Source organism: Brassica rapa, chromosome A03 (assembly GCF_000309985.2).
Source record: "Brassica rapa cultivar Chiifu-401-42 chromosome A03, CAAS_Brap_v3.01, whole genome shotgun sequence".
Taxonomy (NCBI): domain Eukaryota; kingdom Viridiplantae; phylum Streptophyta; class Magnoliopsida; order Brassicales; family Brassicaceae; genus Brassica; species Brassica rapa.
Window position 1 is genome coordinate 26,511,152 of NC_024797.2, and position 19,051 is coordinate 26,530,202.

A 19,051-nucleotide genomic window follows, 5' to 3' on the forward strand; every position below is an offset into this window, starting at 1 on the left:
ATGTCGTTCATTTATCGGATCGATACGAGTAGTTTTTAATTGTGTTTTTTTTTTAAACTGAGTTTATAATCGTGCTTAAAAATTGGTTATATTTATAAAAGTTTGATAACATAACAATGATGGTCGTGGTCTATTTTTGATTACTTGGTTTGTGCGGACGTCTTCATTCGTTTTGATTATTTTATTTGTACACGACCTTTTCGTTTAATGATTGTTTCTATGTGATCGTATGCATGTAATTTATCCGCTGAAATGATCGAAAAGCTTTAAAAACTGTTGACATGAAACGTAGTTTAAAGTAAAACTATAAAATAATTGAAAAGTAATTAACGAGATATTTTTTTTTCTTTAATAATTTTGGTGTGATATTCCCAATGACTTTTTAGGACCAAAGACTAATCACCAAAAAGCTTATAAAAATTCGGATTTTTTTGTCACTTAAAACGTTCATCGATGGCCAAAGAGAATCGAACTCAGGACAGAAACTCCAGCTGGAACCCCTTTACACGATAATAATAACGAGATATTCAATCAGCTTATACCCTCCAAATCTGAACAGGTAGTTAATTCGGTTAATCATGGTCGCATGTCAAGATCCACCCATCTCAACACAACACCCATCACAACCAGCTGTCCTCACATCCTCATCTTCAGCTTCATTCAATTTTATATGCATGTTTTTAATATATTTTTGCAAGTAGATATTCATTTTCGGTTTCTCTTTATTAAATCAGCCAATCAGATCCAAAAAACTTAACCGGAAAATGACTTTTAATGTTACATATTATTTTTGTTTTCTAAAACATATATTTCTGTGTGTTTTACGCATATTATAAGATTATATTAAATGTAATTATAAATGCATCATTTTTATGATTACTTATTTTGATAATTTTAACCAATAATATTTTCAATAATTACAACTAATATCTAAAATTTTACAGTTTACTATAATTAATTTATAAAAATATATCTAATATTAAACGTGTATTTGAAAAAACAAATAGGAAGTACATGAGTAAAATAAATTCAATTATTTCACGGAGAAATAGATATTAATGTTTAATTGTTCCTGACACAAGTTTTACACTTGACGTTTCATGACATTCTAAGTTTGATAATTAAACGACTTACGTACTGATTGGTGTCACTGTAACTGCAACGGTTGCGGACGTTTGCGGATGTGGATAGTTACAGTTTTAAGCGTTATTAAGAAATTTATATGATTGATTCAGCGGTTAGAAATTGATGCGTTTGCGAGATATTTATGACTGGTTCACTAGTAACTACTAAATGCATATGTGGTTAAATAATAAATTAACAATATTTATATTTTATATAATTTTAAAATTATATTATTATTTTTTAAAAAAAATATAGAAAATATTTTTGTTTTAAGTTTTTATAAGATAAATTAAAATATAATATATATTTTTATTTCTATTATTTCAATTTAAAAATTTTAAATAAAATTTTTATTCTATAATTATACAGTTTTTGAAGAAAAAAATTGTTTTACCCTTCTCCAATTACCCGCAACTGCAAACTGTAGCTAGAACCATCTTTTAAAATTTAGGAGTTTAAACGTTTTGAATCTATTTATAGTATTTTATGTGATTGTTGCAAAATGTCAACAACCATTACCAACCGCAAAAACTACGTTGGTAGCGGAGAAACCAATAAGACCCTTAATTGGATTTTATAGAAAGTTTGTATAAAATATTTTATTGAGAGAAGTAAATGTTAAATGGACAAAATAAACAAAAGAATAACATGATTTCTTGAAAAACGGAAAATAATATAAAAAAGGGAAATGATTAAATTATTTAACAAAAACCCTTTTTGACAATATTATTAATCACCGTCAATTATATACTGAAGAATTATTCAGTGATTGATGATGAAGAATGCCCTTTTTGAGAGAAAAAAAAATTAAATACTATTTGTGCATGCTTCTTTTGAATCTTTGTACCTTTTCAACATACTGCCCATGTTTTCTGACTTGTGGTCTTTAAATATCTCTTTCCTCTTTTCCTAATCTGAATACTTCATATTCTTCCTTAGATTCGAAAAAGGGTTGTGTTTTTTTGCTTTCTGGGTCTTGATAGTCTGTTAGTTACATGTAATCCTAGCTATAGGCTCGTAATCGTTGATCTTTACCCCGGGAAATCGTGTCTTTTAAATAATATTTGGACTTTCGAGTGATTTTCAAAGATCTTGCGGTTTAAATTTCAACCTCCGTGATTCTTAATCGCGTTTTTTTTACCTTTATCCTCTTTGTTTTTTTTTTCTTTTAACCTTTATCCTCTTTGTTTTTTGCACAATAGATTTTTTTGTTTGTTTCGTGCGTGTATGTGTTACAGCTTTATCGGTGTAAGAAAAGGACTTAGCAGTTGAAGTGTTGGTTGGGTTTTAGGTTTTCAAACTCACGAGAAAACTTTTGGTTTCTTGTTGATCACACAAGAAAGTGTTTTCTTCTTCTTGTGACTTCTTCGCCTAAAATATTTTTTTCCTCGTTTAAAAACGCAAGAAAGCAGGGGGAAGAAAGAAAGAAAACTTATCTCTCTCTCTCCCTCTCTCTTTTGTTGCTTATTAGTTACAATGGAACTATCTGGAGTCAGTGATGAGAAGAGACCCACCGTTGACTTGGTCAAGGATAAAAATGGAACCGATCAGGTTCTTCTCAAGAATCCTAAAGGCGCTTCTGTGAAGGTGATAGATTTTTTTGTTTCTCTAATGTTTACTTAGGACTGTGTATTTAACTGCGTTTACTAATCCAAGATTTGGTTGTGTATTTGGGTTTAAGGATGAGAGAGTTATAAGCAGTTATAAGCGTGTTAGACTGCTCTCTTTTCTATTTGTGATATGTGCTATAATTCTTGAAGGTTTATAAATAGTTCCAAGCTCTCTTGAAAAGAAAAACCTGATAGCTTTAGATCTAACATTATAATTCCTGCATCAACATTTCATTATTTTATAGAGCTGATGGTTTTTTTCATTGGATGATGCTTTGTTCAGATAAGTTTACATGGAGGACAAGTTCTTTCTTGGAAGTCTGACAAGGGTGATGAATTGTTATTCACCAGCGCCAAGGTAAAAATATCTATAGGGGTTTTTAAACACTTAATCAGTTTTTTTCTAATAGTGGTGAACAACATGCTCTTGCTTTGCGTAAGGGTAACTCGAAGCCTCCCCATCCGGTACGTGGAGGAATCCCTATATGCTTTCCTCAGGTAAAAGTCTAATATGTAATCTTTGGACATGAATTATTTGATCACCTTTCTTGATATTATTCTTTTCTTTCATTATAAAAGTTTGGCACTCGAGGGTCGCTTGAGCAACACGGTTTTGCAAGAAACAAGATGTGGCTTGTGGAAGAGAATCCACCTGATTTACCTTCATTCGACTCAACTGACAAAGCGTATGTCGACTTGGTACTTAAACCCTCTGATGAAGACACAACAAGGATCTGGCCTCACAGGTTAAAATTCTATTGTGACTCCTTAGATATATACTATAATATATATGATCCTCTCTTTTTCCTTCATTTCAGATTGCTTACAATAATCACTCTTGTTTCAGCTTTGAGTTTCACTTAAGAGTTTCATTGGCACTAGATGGAAACCTAACATTGATATCTCCAGTGCCGTGCGAAGGGTGTTAGGGACCTAAGGCAAGTTTTAAAAATAAATTTATATACAATTATAAAAAAAAATTTTTCTAATACGATATATCACCTTCGCGAAATACATAAATTTAACACTTACAAAAATAAGTTTATTACGTAAATATGCTATGTTATGTCCTATAAAAAAAGTATATGGATTTAGAAATTGAGTTATTCGATTCTCATGGAAATTTTTTTTTTAAAATAAATTTAACCAACTAAACTATAAATTATTTTAAATTTTGGGGCCCTAAAATCGTAATATTATTCGGGGGCCTAAGGCGAATGCCTTTTTCAATACACTATAGGCACGCCTCTGGATATCTCGAGTCAGAAACATCAACTCAAAGCCTTTTAGCTTTTCCATTGCTTACCACACTTACTTCTCCATTTCCGATATCAGGTGAAACATCAACCTTAGCTTCTCTCTAGTCTCTACGTGATCACACTTACTAAATGCTTTATTTCTTTATTTCCTTTTTGGTTCATTTATCAGTGAAGTTAGAGTTGAAGGACTGGAAACTCTTGACTATCTTGATAACTTGTTTGATAAAGAGCGGTTTACTGAGCAAGGCGATGCACTAACCTTTGAGTCCGAGATCGATAGAGTGTACTTGAACTCTAGAGACGTGGTTGCCGTTTTCGACCATGAGAGAAAACGTACATTCCTCATCAAGAAAGAAGGTCTACCAGATGTTGGTACGATCCAAAATACCCAAACCCTTAACTGTGAATCCGGTTTATGACAAAATCACATTCTCGGTTATGTTGCAGTGGTGTGGAATCCATGGGACAAGAAAGCTAGAGCATTGACAGATTTGGGAGATGAAGAGTATAAACATATGTTGTGTGTTGATGGAGCAGCTATTGAGAAACCAATCAACTTGAAACCGGGTGAAGAATGGACCGGGAAATTAAATCTCTCGCTTGTCCTCTCCACCTGAAAACCGGTACCGGTTATCTTTAAACCGATTGACTCTTCTATTATATCTTTGGATTTATTATTTTTTACAGTATAGTCTATAGAAGAACATCACAAAGTGTGATTCTTCGGTATCAAATCCTGAACATTAAAAGGAAACCTGAGATTTGAAAATGTCACCCGTTTTTTTGGCAGTGGCAAGATCCTGGTTTTGTGCGAGATTTAACTTGTGTATGAAGGATAAGATACTATATGAACTTGTGTACCGGTTCATCATATTATTTAAAGCTTTCTTGTTCTCATGGTTAACAGTTCTTGAATAAAGTATTTTTATTGGGTTGTTGAGTGACTTTATACTCTCTGGATTGCCTCACAATGTTGGAGACAGAAAGAAAAGGACTCAACCGAGCTAAGATGGGTATGAAATCATCACAATAATTATGAAAGATTTGAAATTATTGGTCTATTATGATGCACCATAATTTCTATAATTGGGTCGGTCCATTTTTTAATTTGAATACACCGAAGGGAAAGTAATATTATTTGTTTACAGAAATATATTTGATCCCAAAAAGGAAAAATACTAAAATGGTATATGCATTGAAGGTAGGCTTATAGCTTCATTATCAATTTATCATGACAAGTAAATACAAACAAAAACGTATAGTATTTGTTTGAGATTCATGCATTTTGGTAGTTAAATAGTATGTTTTCTTGACTAAATTAACATCATTCGTTATTCTTTCTCTATCTCCTTTAGGTAAAGCATTGACCACATTAATGTCATGTCTTATCTCATCTGGTTTATGTAAATATCCGTTCATAAAACTCAACCGGTTTGACAAAATCGTTTTGCAAATATATAAATCCAAATTATATTCAAATCTAATTAAAATTTTCACTAATAAACATTCGATCAAGCAATCAATTTTTTCTATAACCATAGTATAGCTGGCATAATAAAAATTCTGAGGTACACGACGAAGAAAGAAAATGGTCCCCGGTTCGGTATTAAAGAACCGGTAATCACAGACTCACCGGTCACCCAACCTGTAACCGAAACAAAATAAGAAGTCACATCAATATCTTCCCTCGTCATCTTCATTACTTTAATTGCCTAAAAAAGTATCCGTTTCTATAGAACCTCTTAACTTCAGTGCTTCAATGGTGGTTCTCAAGTTCGTGTTCTTCAAGTTAAAGACGTGATCGAGATTCTCGAGAAGAAACGGCGTGCGTGACTAGAAAAAATAAATTAAAAAGACTCGTAAAAGTTCAGATCTGGAGGTATCAATTTCTTTATTTTAAATAATTTTAACCCCTTAATAGAGAGTTAAGAGTCCTACTTTTTTGACACTGTTGTTGATTCCCAGAAATTCTAGGGCTTCGATTTCGAAGAGTTTAAAATTAAAAAGCTTTCGAATGTACAACAAAGACAAAACATGACTTTCATTTCGTTATTACCGAAGCTACTCTCTTCTGTCTCCCACACTTTGTTTACTTGAGCTTCCCTTTTACTTTTTGATCCCCAGTTTTCTAGAAATCTCCCTTTTGTACCCCTTTTATTTCAAATTAAAGTTTCTCATCCAAACTTTCTCCATTTATAGTCCCATCATCATCATTATCTTCACAAAGAACCAGCAATGGAAGCGTGGAGGCTTTCTCTATGGACTCTCTTCTCTCTGTATCTAATCATCTCAGGAGCAAAAGCAGATCCTTCACAAGACAAACGCGCGTTACTCGAGTTTCTAACCATCACGCGCCCAACACGCTCACTCAACTGGAACGAGACCACTCCCCTCTGCAAAAACTGGACAGGAGTCACTTGCAACCACAACGAATCTCGAATCATAGCCCTTAGATTGCCAGCGATCGGACTCAACGGTCAGATTCCTCCCAACACCATAAGCAGACTCTCCGCCCTCAGAGTCCTCAGCCTCAGGTCCAACAGACTCTCAGGCCCATTCCCTGTGGGCCTCGCTGGGCTTAAAGACTTGGCCTTTCTTTACCTCGAGGACAACGACTTCTCAGGCCCGTTGCCTTTAGACTTCTTTGTTTGGAAGAAGCTCGTTAGTTTAAATCTCTCGAATAACAGATTCAATGGAACAGTTCCTGTTTCTCTCTCTGGTCTGAAACGGTTACAGTCGTTGAACCTCGCTAACAATTCTCTCTCCGGTGTGGTTCCTGATGAGCTAAATGGGCTCTCGAGTTTGAAAGAGATTGATCTGTCTAACAACAACCTCCACGGACCGTTACCGAGCTGGCTGCTAAGGTTCCCACCGTCTTCTTACCAAGGGATTGGTGATGACGTCACTCACTTTCAACCACCTCCTGAACCACCGACTCGAAAGAAGCCTAAAGGAGTGACGAAGACGGTCTTCCTCCTCATCGTTATCTCTGTTTCGATTTTACTTCTCGCGGTTTTAGCGTTTGTGTTTGCGCTTTGTTACTTGAGGCGCAAGGTAACGATTGTTAAGGACCATAAGCTGCAGAAGAAAGGAGGTATGTCTCCGGAGAAGTTTGATTCGAGGATGGAGGAGGCTAACAACAGGTTGTCTTTCTTCGAAGGATGCAGCTACTCGTTCGATCTCGAGGATCTCTTGAGAGCTTCCGCTGAGATTCTTGGTAAAGGCACGTTTGGGACGACGTACAAAGCGGTTCTTGAGGATGCGACTTCCGTCGCTGTGAAACGGCTTAAAGACGTTGCGGCTGGGAAACGCGATTTCGAGCAGCAGATGGAGATCATTGGAGGGATTAAGCACGAGAATGTCGTGGAGCTTAAGGCTTATTATTACTCCAAAGACGAGAAGCTTATGGTTTATGATTACTTCAGCAGTGGAAGTGTGGCTTCTTTGCTTCACGGTAATGCGTTATTAGCTTTGGTTAGGCTCGTTTCCGGTTTAATTTTAGTAACCGGTTTAGTTGGTGCAGGTAACCGAGGAGATAACCGGGTTCCGTTGGATTGGGAAACGAGGATGAAGATTGCGATTGGTGCGGCTAAAGGGATCGTTAGGATCCACAAAGAGAACAATGGAAAGCTCGTACATGGGAACATCAAGTCTTCCAACATATTCTTGAACTCAGAGCGTTACGGATGCGTGTCTGATCTTGGTTTAACAGCTGTCATGAGCGCCTTGGCTCCACCCATCTCTAGGCAAGCTGGTTACCGTGCGCCGGAAGTAACAGACACAAGGAAGTCTTCTCAACTCTCAGATGTTTATAGTTTTGGTGTTGTATTGCTCGAGCTGCTCACTGGAAAATCCCCCATTCACACTACCGCAGGTAATGGTTAGAAACAAGAAAAATAAATAACATACTATAATATCTTCGGTTTAATGATTTTTTTTATGTTTGGACAGGAGATGAGATTATACATTTGGTTCGATGGGTACATTCGGTAGTAAGAGAGGAATGGACTGCGGAGGTTTTTGACGTGGAGCTTTTGAGGTATACAAACATAGAGGAAGAGATGGTTGAGATGTTGCAGATTGCTATGTCGTGTGTTGTCAAAGCACCTGACCAGAGACCGAAGATGTCTGATTTGGTTAGGCTTGTGGAGAGTGTCGGAAACCGACGAGCCAGTCTTGAGACTAAACCAGAAAAGGAGGCCTCCGAGATTTCCACGCCGAGTGAAACTTGATGAATCTACAGAAAATGAAGAAGCTGTTGATATATGAAGTTTGTATACTCTCTTCTGTTGATCCTCTCTTCTTCGGTTAGAACCGGTTTAATTCAACACATTTCTGGCTAGGGATTCTTGGTTTTTCAAAAGTCAGTATGAATGAATTGAGGAAAACAGAAAAAGAAACATCTCAAGTTTCAGAAACTCATCTAAATTAGCTTTTCCTAATGGGCTTCATAGCCCATTAGCCATTATTGTTTCGGCTGCCAGTGAAGATTGTTAGGCTCACTTCTTACTAGGATTGGACAAATAAACCGAACCCGAAAACCCGAACCAAACCCGATCCGATAAAATGAATCTGAACCGATCCGAACTCGACATAAAAACCGAATGGATCTTGTTTTATGGTATTTCGGGTTATGAGTATTATCCGAACCGAACCCAAACCTAAATAGATACCCGATAGAACCCGAAACATTCAAAATTTTCAAAAAGAACTTTTACCAAACATGATTTCAATTCCTAATATGTATTCAAAATATATTGAACATCTAAAATAATTATCTATTATATGAAGATTGATGGTTGAAGGTGGCGGTTGAAAGTTGAAGTTTTTATATTTGAGTTTTATTTTTCATTGAATAATGTTTTTTATTTCATGACAACTTGATTTTCGTTTCATGCTTTCATTTATTTGGTTTTCTTTCGATCAATAACTATGTTTACCTTTCACTTGATTATGAATGATTATATTTGATGTTCTTTTTTTTTTGAACCGATTTTATTTATGTTTTGGTTACAAAATAGGTAGAAATCAAGTATTTTAAAACCGAATAACCGATTTTAGTTACTTTTTGGTTACAAAACAGATATAAATCAGGTACATTTAAACCGAAGAACCGATTGGAACTTGAACCCGAAAGTACATCGGGTTGTATCGGTTCCTTGAAGATTTACTAAACCCGACCGGAGCCCGATAGAACCCGAACCGGTCCCGAACCGAATTTTCATGTAACCCAAATGGGGCTGATTTTGATAAACCCGAAAAACCGAAACCCGATTGAGACCCCGAATGCCGAGGCCTAGTTCTTACTTTACAATATGGTCATTTGAATGGGTTTGGAATTGTTGACAAAAAAAACGAATAGGTTTGGAATTGGACTAATTATTTTGGGAAAAAAATTGAAGCAACTAATTATTTGTATGTCAAGATATATATACTATACTACTTGACTGAGATAACTTTTTTCTGAATCACAAAAAAATAGAGACATTGATTTGTCGTGATAGTGTTTTGGAAGAGGAACATGTAGATGGCATAGATTACAACAGGAAGGAGACGAATAAGGCAAGTTACAACCGTGAATATGATTTGTCTAATTCTTAGAAAACGACTTGTCTTTTGCTCATATACTGCAATAGGGCTTCTATCCTTCTTTTCAACTGTGCGAAATTAGAAACCTAAAAGGCAAAAAAAATCAAATACATTAATATGTCAATTTTATATAAATCCTCACGTCCCCACGAATCGTTTGCATCAACATGTTTTTTGTTTACTCCTCCGCTGGTACAATGTCGGCTTGTTTTGGACAATGGTGAAAATTAATTAGACCATTAAGTATAATCTCCGTGTAAGTATTTGAACATAAAAAATAACTGAATGCTTATTTGTTTGAACGAGTAAAAATCTCATATACTCTTAATGAGACAAAAAGTGATCTGAAGTACTCTTACGAAATCTGACATACTCTCTACTTTTCATGAAATAAGAAATTTCCAATTTTGCCCTTACGTTTTCCCTCCTCAATTGAAAATTTGAATTTTGAATTTTAATGAAACTACGAACCAAGTTGAAACAAGTTATACAATTGTCGAATTTTAGGTATCAAATTTAAAATTTGAATTTTGAATTTTAGTGAAAGTTGAACCAAGTTAAACCAAGTTATATCATTGTCAAATTATATTTTTGGTGTACCTATGTCCTAGTTTCACCAAGTTATACCTCAAGACTGGTATAACTAGGTTATAGTTTTACCAAGTTGTACATTTGTCAAGGTACAACTTGGTAAACTATCACCTAGTTATACAGTTTTACCAAGTTACAAAGTAGTATAATTTGGTAAAACTGTATAACTAGGTTGTAGTTTTACCAAGTTGTACATTTGTCAAAAGATACAACTTAGCAAGATTATAATCTAGTTATACAGTTTTACCAAGTTACACAATAGTATAACCTGGTAAAATTGTTTTTCTGGGTTTGTAGTTTCACTTCCGTGTTCTACTTTGATATATGCGTTTCTGGATCTTAAAAACCGATAATACCAAAAATCAGACTGAAGTTGATGCGGAGAATAAGCGAAGTAGTAGGTAGAGAAGAAGAAGGAAAATGTGGAAAAGAAAATGAAAAAACAGTTGAGATTCAAAGAAGAACAAAGGAAAAAACAGAAAAATCAGTAGATGAAGAATGAAAGATAGATCTAGATTCAAAGAAGAGCAAAAAAAATATAGAGAAAACTAAGATAAAAATGGAGCAATCAGTACAGATGAAAATCGAAAATAAAACAAGAGAAATAGAGAGAAAAACAGATCCGAAAAAAAAAAGATTTGAATGAAAGAATGAATGAAAGAGAAGAGAGAAAAAAAGAGAAGAGAGAAAGAAAGAAGATGAAGAATGAAAGATAGATCTAGATCTGTAGAGATAAGAAAGAAAATTAGGTTTAATGGCATAGTCTGTAAATAACTATATTCATTAATGATATATTGAGTTTTTAGTCAGATTTCGAATTAAAAATAAATAAAAATAAAATAAATTTCAGATGGAGAGTAACTGAGAACTTTTTTTCCATAAAGGAGTACTAGAGCATTTAATTCTGTTTGAACGAACAAGTAACTTGTGCTTACCAAACACCAATGCAGCATACACTTTACACTCATATGGCAAATCCGAATTTGAACAGATTAATGACATATGTGAAACGACTTGAATACAAATTTAGAGTACAGAAATTGATTTTTCCTGACGTTTTATGATATGTTTTAATCTACTTATTTGTGCACCTTGTGAATATTGTAACATCTTCGTATATGTGAAAAAGTTTAAGATAATTGATTTGATTATTTATGTTACCAAAGTGCACTTATTTTGTTTTTACAAAAATTCATTTAAAATTTCAGGACTAAGCGTGTTTGAGCGGGAGTAATGGAAGAATTGACGACCCAATAAAAAATCATTTGCGGTATCATATGAGTGAAGTCAAAGCACAAAGAAAAATCAGGTGGTGATCATGGCAGGGTCATTAAACAAAATTTTTGAACCTCCAAAATATTAACGCACTGCCTGTTGCAAGGGATGTGCCCACATGCCGTGACTGGACGTGAAAGCCCATTATCCGTGGACGGTCGGGTCTTACAAATACTATCGGAGCTGGTTAGCCATTTCGATTTTGAATCAAGAGGTATCTTGAGACTTGTCGTGGTCCGAAACGAGGATGTTACCTTTTGTGGATGGGGGTGAATTGTGATATCCTAATGTCTAGTATATGTGGAAAATTTTAAGAGAATTGATTTCAGTATATATGTCATCAAAGTGCAATTACTTTTTAGAACTCTATGGTTAAGTGTGCTTAAATTAGAATAGTGGAAGGACGATTAAGTTACATGGAAGTTATTTGCGCATGTGAGTGAGGTCAAAACACATAAAAAATTAATTTGGTGAATGCATGATCACTAAACAAAAATTTTAAACCTCCAAAAAACTAATGCACCCTTGTTCCAAGAGACCATTCCAACAGGCCAAATGAACGGGAGTGGAAATTCCATTAGTCAGGAATGATCGTGGAGTTATAAATATATTTTTTTTGTTAAGAAAAAAAAAACATTTTTTGTCCCAAAAAAAACCTTTATTTTTTTGTCAGAAAAAAACCTTCATTTATTTGAAAAATATCATGAGAACGGACATAAAGAGTCAACATCCACTTGCTCCATGTGTTCCTCTTTGCCATTTCTTAAGTCAGAGTCAAAATCTCTTTCACGTGTCCTGTGGTCGACAAAAAGTTTCACAAACGGAGGTAATCAAATAAACAACTTCCTTTGCTAAAATGTAATTATAAAAATAGTTAATAGTAAAAGGTCAATTTCATGCCTGTTCCAAAACAACGATTATAGACCAATGGTTCCAGATTTCCTGGTAAAAGCCTTCTTGCCCTATCATCCCCCTATGCTATGAGTTTTCTGTTTCCAAAAAGTTTTTGATTTGTCATTCCAGTGTAGCCACAACTAAAAATTTCAATGTAGCTAGTCCCTTAAAAGACGGAGTCAAACTAATGAAGTAGTGAGCCTATACATTGTACCACACTTAGTAACTCTTTCGTCTATAGCTCCTTTGGGAAAATGAAATGGTTATAAAGTATATACATTCAAGAAATGGTTCAAAAGTATTTTTTGTTTCTTCAAAATATCTTGCAATATGGTTTCTTGCTGGATGTAATATGGAACTCCAAAAAAAAAAAAGTAATATGGAAGTCAAAGAAACGAACTCCAGATAAATTATTTTCTTTGTTCCTATTACATTGCACAGTAATAATGCATAATACAAAATTTGCATATACAGTTTGAGTAAAAAAAAAAGAATCCTATCAGATGATATGTATTGAAATAACTATTCATTCAACCATATTATGATTCTCAATTTTTCATGTACCAGATTAATGATATTTCTCATGAAGTATAAAGTAACCGAAGCTTTCCGGTTCAACTCCGTATTCATGACACTGAATGTAAGGAAACAACAAAGTTGCTAATGAATACGGAGTTGTATTAAGTGTCGTTTTATCTTTTAAATTTTGTTTTATTTTAAATGTCCTTTTACATTTTAAAGTCAATATTAAATGTTTTTTTCTATTTTTTTACATTTTTATCTTGTTGATTAATAAAGTTAAATAAAATATTGAAATAACTATTCATTCAACCATATTATGATTCTCAATTTTTCATGTACCAGATTAATGATATTTCTCATGAAGTATAAAGTAACCGAAGCTTTCCGGTTCAACTCCGTATTCATGACACTGAATGTAAGGAAACAACAAAGTTGCTAATGAATACGGAGTTGTATTAAGTGTCGTTTTATCTTTTAAATTTTGTTTTATTTTAAATGTCCTTTTACATTTTAAAGTCAATATTAAATGTTTTTTTCTATTTTTTTACATTTTTATCTTGTTGATTAATAAAGTTAAATAAAATAATATATTAAATAGAGATAAAACAGAAAATTTAATCATCATTTATAATTATTGTGTAAAAACGTTAAACAACAAACAGAAGGAAGAATTAAAATAAAATAGGTTGCTAATACCTTATTATCTCATTGGAAAATGTGTAGTTTGCCTAATTTTTCGAAAAATAAACATTCGCCATATAAAATTCATTTGTGTGTAGGGGGGAAAGTATACAATTATTAATATAAACCACTACGACCCATGTCTACAGATTTGTATCATAGCAAGTTCTCGGACATTTTTATTACAAGAACAACTTGACTCTGATCAGCACTTTCCCGACAAATACGGTTTGTAAACGTTGTTTAATTTAATTTCATTGTATGTAATAAACTTGCGAATCCAGCAGGATCGTGTTTAACAAATAAAAAAAGCATTCGATGTACATATATAATGGCCGGCAATAAGATCGTGAGGAAGTATTGGAAAGGAGTTCGTGATTCAGCCATAATTTAAGGGCTTTTTAATTAGATTTGATTAGTAACATATTAACTAAACTAGGTAATGTTAATTTATTGAGATTTGTCTTCACTACATGACAAAGTGTGATAATCACTTGCTAGCTCACCGCCCACCCCACCTCCACTTCACTTAAAATATTTGCAATTGAAATAATTTATCTCTCGTTATATCTATCTTCGATATATGTTTCATGGGGCTCGAGTAGGAAAGAAATGTGTTACCATCCAAGTGCGGGAGTTCGCAGATAAATGACATGATTGTCATCGCTTACGGGAACTCATTTGGACGTGATATATACATGGCCCTAAGAGCAGCCCCATTAGAGGTTTTAGACAGGTTCATGGGCTCAGTATCATAGGGCCGGACCATTAAAAATAAAGATTAAATGGGTTATTTCTCGCGACCCGCCCCTTACGAGTGACCCCGTCCGATACGGGTTCACACCACGTGTCGCCAAGTGATTGGAGACGCGGCGTCGACGTCACGCGGTGGAAAGGGGAGAGAGATTCATTTCTCTCTTTTGTCTCGAAAACTCTAGGGTTTCTTCCTCCCGGCGAAACCCCGTGCGACGACGATCTCTGTCCCTATTTCTCGAATTTGCTCCATCGATTCGACGAGTTATTGTCTCCTCTACTAACAGAGGTGGGTCTCGACTGGAATCTCCTTTATATTGATGTCGTTTTGGTTTCGAAATCGACTTAGGGGAAATTTCAATTTTTTTTTTTACGATTTAGGGTTCGAAATCGAGAAGGGTTTTGATTTAATGCTGTATTACCTCGTCTAGGGGTTCGATTTATAGTTTTATGGTTCAATTCTCGCGGATTGGAAATCGAAAAGGGTTTTTCGAGTTAGGGTTCAAAATAGAATTTGGGGGTTTCGATAAGTGGGTTTAGATCTTGTACTGGGTTCGATTCACGGTTTTGACTACTTTTGTCTCAATCGATTCACGGTTTTGATTATTTTTGATTCAATAGAAAAGGGTTAATCAATTTCATTTCTCTGTTTCAGATGGATCCCTCAGACGAGATAACAGATATTAAGAGGAAGCAGGAGTTCATCGACCACCTGTACAACGTTGCCGATTCGTCATATGGGATGCCGACAAGCTGTCCGTGTGGTGGTAGAATCATCGACGAGGTTCGGGTGAAGGAGGAGTACGACACGCGTCCCGGGAAGCGCTTCTTCAGCTGCATAAACTACGAGGTAACCCACATCATTCGCATTCCCTTCATTAATCTCACATGTCTTATTATGTTGTCTAAATTTTCTAGTTAAATATGTTGTCTGACTGATGTTTCCGTGGTTTAACCAAGGCTGATGGGTTGCATTACCGTCAGCCTTGGGTTATAGGTGTCCAGGAGGAGATGGTACGCATGCGTGAGCGTGTGGAGGAGGCTGTTGAGATCATCAAATGTGTGCCCATTCTCACTAAACAGATCGAGAGTCTTGAGGTTTGTGAACACTTTTTTCAGTAGATATTAGGAATTTAATATTCTTGAAGTTACGTTTTTATAAGTGAGTTACAAGTTTTCTTTATCACTTATGTAGGCACAGGTTAAGAGGCTCACATTGCTGCTTGATAAGCTCACCGGTGACGTCTATAACCTCACAGTCCAGGCGGCTGCTCTGGAGAAGGCATGTTTCGACTGAAACAGAACAGGTAAACTTTCAAACTAAACTGAAGTAGAACTTAACTAGGAACTTGAGTAGGAACTGTTTCCGTGTAGAGTAGGAACTGAGACTTAACTAGGAACTCGAGTAGGAACAGTTTCCGTGTGGTTACTTGCTTCCTCTGGTTGAACTGAGACTTAACTTGTTCATTAAATATCTAGAGTAGGGAGTGTAGTAGTACTTCATTAAATATCTAGTACTAGTTTGGTTCCTCTGGTTGGTTGCTGTGATGAATGCGCTTAAATTGCTGTGTCTTAAAAGTTTTAGAGTTTTTTAGAATTGATTTGATGTGTAATGAATGTCTGTGAACAAGTTGTTGTCTAATTAAGTGTAATGAATGTTTGGTAGTTAGGAAACCACCCGTAACTCAAACGCAAGTAGTTCTTTAAAAAATACATAATCCTTTTTAAAACTTCAAACAAACAACAAAACACAACCCCAAACCAAAATGGATACGTTTTCACTAAGTTCTCCCGATTTTGTGAACCTATTATCTTCCCAGTCCAGTAAAACCGTAGAAGTAGGGTCGTCTGATGTTCCTAAACCGGCTGGTGAAAGGAGAAAGTGGACGACTCAAGAAGACATTATCCTCATCAGTGCCTGGTTAAACACAAGCAAAGATCCCATAGTTAGTAACCAGCAGAAACTAGGGTCGTTTTGGAGAAGAATAGAGGATTACTTTAATGCAAGCGCTCAGCTAGGTGGCTTTCTACCTAGAGAGTGGAGTCAGTGTAAGCAGAGGTGGGGAAGGGTGAATGAACAAGTGTGTAAATTTGTGGGAAGCTATGAGGCAGCATTGAAGGAGCAATCAAGTGGGCAGAACGAGAACGATGTCATGAAGTCAGCTCATGACATCTTCTTTAACGACCACCAGGCGAAGTTTGCCCTTGAACACGCGTGGAGGGAGCTGAGGTATGATCAGAAGTGGAGATCGAACTCTATATCAAGAGATGGTGGAAAGGCGAAAATGAAGGAAGCTGCGGAGACGGTGCCTGACTCGGATGAGGCTAGGCCTCCTGGCGTTAAGGCTTGCAAAGCAGCCAAACGCAAGAAGCATGGCAATGAAGCTGCATTTGATCGCCTGCAGATCATTCTAGAGAAGAAACAGAATATTTCGAAACAGAAAATACTTGATCGTCTCCTCTCTAAGAACATAGCTACTCTAAGTGAAGCTGAGGTCGCTTTGAAGGACAAACTTGTTTCTGAGATGCTTTAGGTCGTTTAGTTGAAAATTTCTTGAACTCTTTGTTTGCTTCTTTACTTGCTTTGATAATTTTACAACTGCTTTTGTTGACTGGAAACTTATATTCTTCTGTGTTATTTTGCAGGTGAAAGGATCAGTGGGGCCGTTTGTCACGGGCATATGGGAGATAAAGTCTGGACTTGATGGGTTTTGTAGGTGTCACGGGTATTGTAGTAGTAGTAGTTCACGGGTTGTTCATGTAGTTGTAGTACTACATGTATCTTTTGGGTCGCAGCAGGTCAGTGTTTGTACTAGACACTAGTGATGAACTTGGTGTCACGGATTGTAATATGAAGTGTAGTATTTTGTTTGTCTCTACACTTCACGGGACTTGTAAAAGTATGTTATAAAAAGGACAAGTGTTTCATGTCTCTCATATATGTTCTCTTCTCTCTAACATGTGTTTATGTTGTCTTCTCTCAAATGCCAAAGCATAGTTTTCTTCTCTGTAACTACAAATCATAGTTCTCTCAAGGTCGATACCCCTCCATCTTGTTCTCTCAAACCATCCGCCTTACTCTTGTTCTCTCAAACCAGCTGCCTCACTCTTGTTCTGTCGAACCAGCCAACCACTCACTGGCCGACTACAAAATCGAGTGACCAAGTAAAATCTAAAATTCTTTGTTTTGTTATCTATAGTCTGTAATTAATGTTCCACATATAAGTTATAATTAAAAACGAAAAAATGAAATTCCAAGATTTATTGTAAAAAAAAAATTAATGTTCCACATATAAGTTTTAATTAAAAACGAAAATATGACATTCCAAGATTTATTTTTTTAAAAAAAATTAATGTTATAATTAAAAACGAAAATATGATATTCCAAGAGATATTTAAAATAAAATTTAATGTTCCACATATAAGTTATAATTAAAAACGAATATATGATATTCGAAGAGATATTTAAAATATTTGTTTTTTTCAGTTATGACATCCTCAGAGTCAGATGGCGTTGATGAAGCCTTTGAAGATATGTTTGACGAAGAATTTGATAATATCATCGACTCCCTACTAGATGTTCAAACCAACAAGCCCAAAAAAAGAGCTTATATTGAAAGAGATCGGGAACAAGGACACATTCAACTATGGAACGACTATTTCCACGAAAATCTCACTTACCCGCCGTTGATGTTTAGGCGGCGTTTTCGAATGAACAAACCCTTGTTCCTCCGCATTGTTGATCGCCTTACTACTGAAGTTCCATACTTTCAGCAAAGAAGAAATGCTCACGGCAGGTACGGCCTATCACCACTTCAAAAATGTACTGCAGCTATACGTATGCTCGCATATGGTCAATCTGGAGATACGTATGACGAATATCTTCGACTTGGTGAAAGTACTGCACTTTTATGTTTAGAACATTTCACTAATGGGATAGTACAATTGTTTGGAGTTGAGTATCTAAGAACACCAACACCGGAAGATCTTCAACGATTACTCGACATTGGCAAGAAGCGCGGGTTTCCCGGGATGATAGGCAGCATTGATTGTATGCATTGGCAGTGGAAGAACTGTCCAACGGCTTGGAGAGGCCAATACACCCGTGGTTCAGGAAAACCAACAATTGTCTTAGAGGCTGTGGCATCAGAAGATCTTTGGATATGGCACGCATTTTTCGGATTACCAGGTACCCTCAACGATATCAATGTTCTTGATCGGTCACCAGTTTTTGATGATATACTGCAAGGTCGAGCCCCTAAAGTTAAATTCAAGGTCAACAACCACACTTACCGTATGGCGTACTACCTTACTGACGGAATTTATCCGAATTGGTCAACATTTATCCAATCCATCCCACTTCCTCAAGGTCCTAAAGCTGAGCTATTTGCCCAACGTCAAGAATCCACCAGAAAAGATGTCGAACGTGCTTTCGGGGTTTTGCAATCGAGGTTTGCAATAGTTAAAAACCCTGCTCTACTATGGGACAAGGAAAAGATAGGGAAAATTATGAGAACTTGTGTCATATTGCACAATATGATAGTGGAGGACGAACGAGACGGATACAGTCTTACTGATACATCTGAGTTCGAGTCAGGAGAGTCAAGCAGAGGTTCGAAGGTCAAAAGGAGAGAAAGTTTGCATGCACATAATATGCTAGGCATGCGCAATGAACTTCGGGATTCAGGAAAACATGATAGGTTGAAAGCTGATTTAGTTGAAAATGTATGGCAAAAATTCAGTAATGAATAA

General features: G+C 35.7%; 4 protein-coding genes across 5 annotated transcripts; all 4 read left to right on the plus strand.

The window, feature by feature from the left end:
• The first annotated feature begins 2,051 nt into the window (after positions 1–2,051).
• LOC103861434 (putative glucose-6-phosphate 1-epimerase) lies at positions 2,052–4,930 on the plus strand. Of its 2 annotated transcripts, XM_033286705.1 has the most exons (10): positions 2,052–2,557; positions 2,592–2,712; positions 3,019–3,093; positions 3,177–3,233; positions 3,315–3,481; positions 3,583–3,633; positions 3,987–4,070; positions 4,164–4,366; positions 4,442–4,617; positions 4,785–4,930. In XM_033286705.1, exons 2-9 carry the CDS (start codon positions 2,602–2,604, stop codon positions 4,609–4,611), a joined length of 918 nt encoding a protein of 305 aa, XP_033142596.1. In that variant the 5' UTR covers positions 2,052–2,557; positions 2,592–2,601; the 3' UTR covers positions 4,612–4,617; positions 4,785–4,930. The 2 variants fall into 2 exon arrangements, with proteins under 2 accessions (XP_033142596.1, XP_009137386.1); XM_009139138.3 differs by having other exon boundaries at positions 2,054–2,557; positions 4,442–4,929.
• Positions 4,931–5,528: 598 nt separating this feature from the next.
• Positions 5,529–8,429, plus strand: LOC103861436 (probable inactive receptor kinase At4g23740). The gene is made up of 4 exons (XM_009139140.3): positions 5,529–5,873; positions 6,194–7,448; positions 7,518–7,868; positions 7,946–8,429. The coding sequence occupies exons 2-4, from the start codon at positions 6,230–6,232 to the stop codon at positions 8,224–8,226; spliced, it is 1,851 nt and encodes a 616-aa protein (XP_009137388.1). The 5' UTR covers positions 5,529–5,873; positions 6,194–6,229; the 3' UTR covers positions 8,227–8,429.
• A 7,636-nt stretch (positions 8,430–16,065) lies between these two features.
• LOC117132636 (glutathione S-transferase T3-like) lies at positions 16,066–16,833 on the plus strand. The gene has a single exon (XM_033287413.1). It carries the CDS (start codon positions 16,066–16,068, stop codon positions 16,831–16,833), a length of 768 nt encoding a protein of 255 aa, XP_033143304.1.
• A 955-nt stretch (positions 16,834–17,788) lies between these two features.
• On the plus strand, positions 17,789–19,051 carry LOC117132637. The gene is made up of 2 exons (XM_033287414.1): positions 17,789–18,407; positions 18,528–19,051. Exons 1-2 carry the CDS (start codon positions 17,789–17,791, stop codon positions 19,049–19,051), a joined length of 1,143 nt encoding a protein of 380 aa, XP_033143305.1.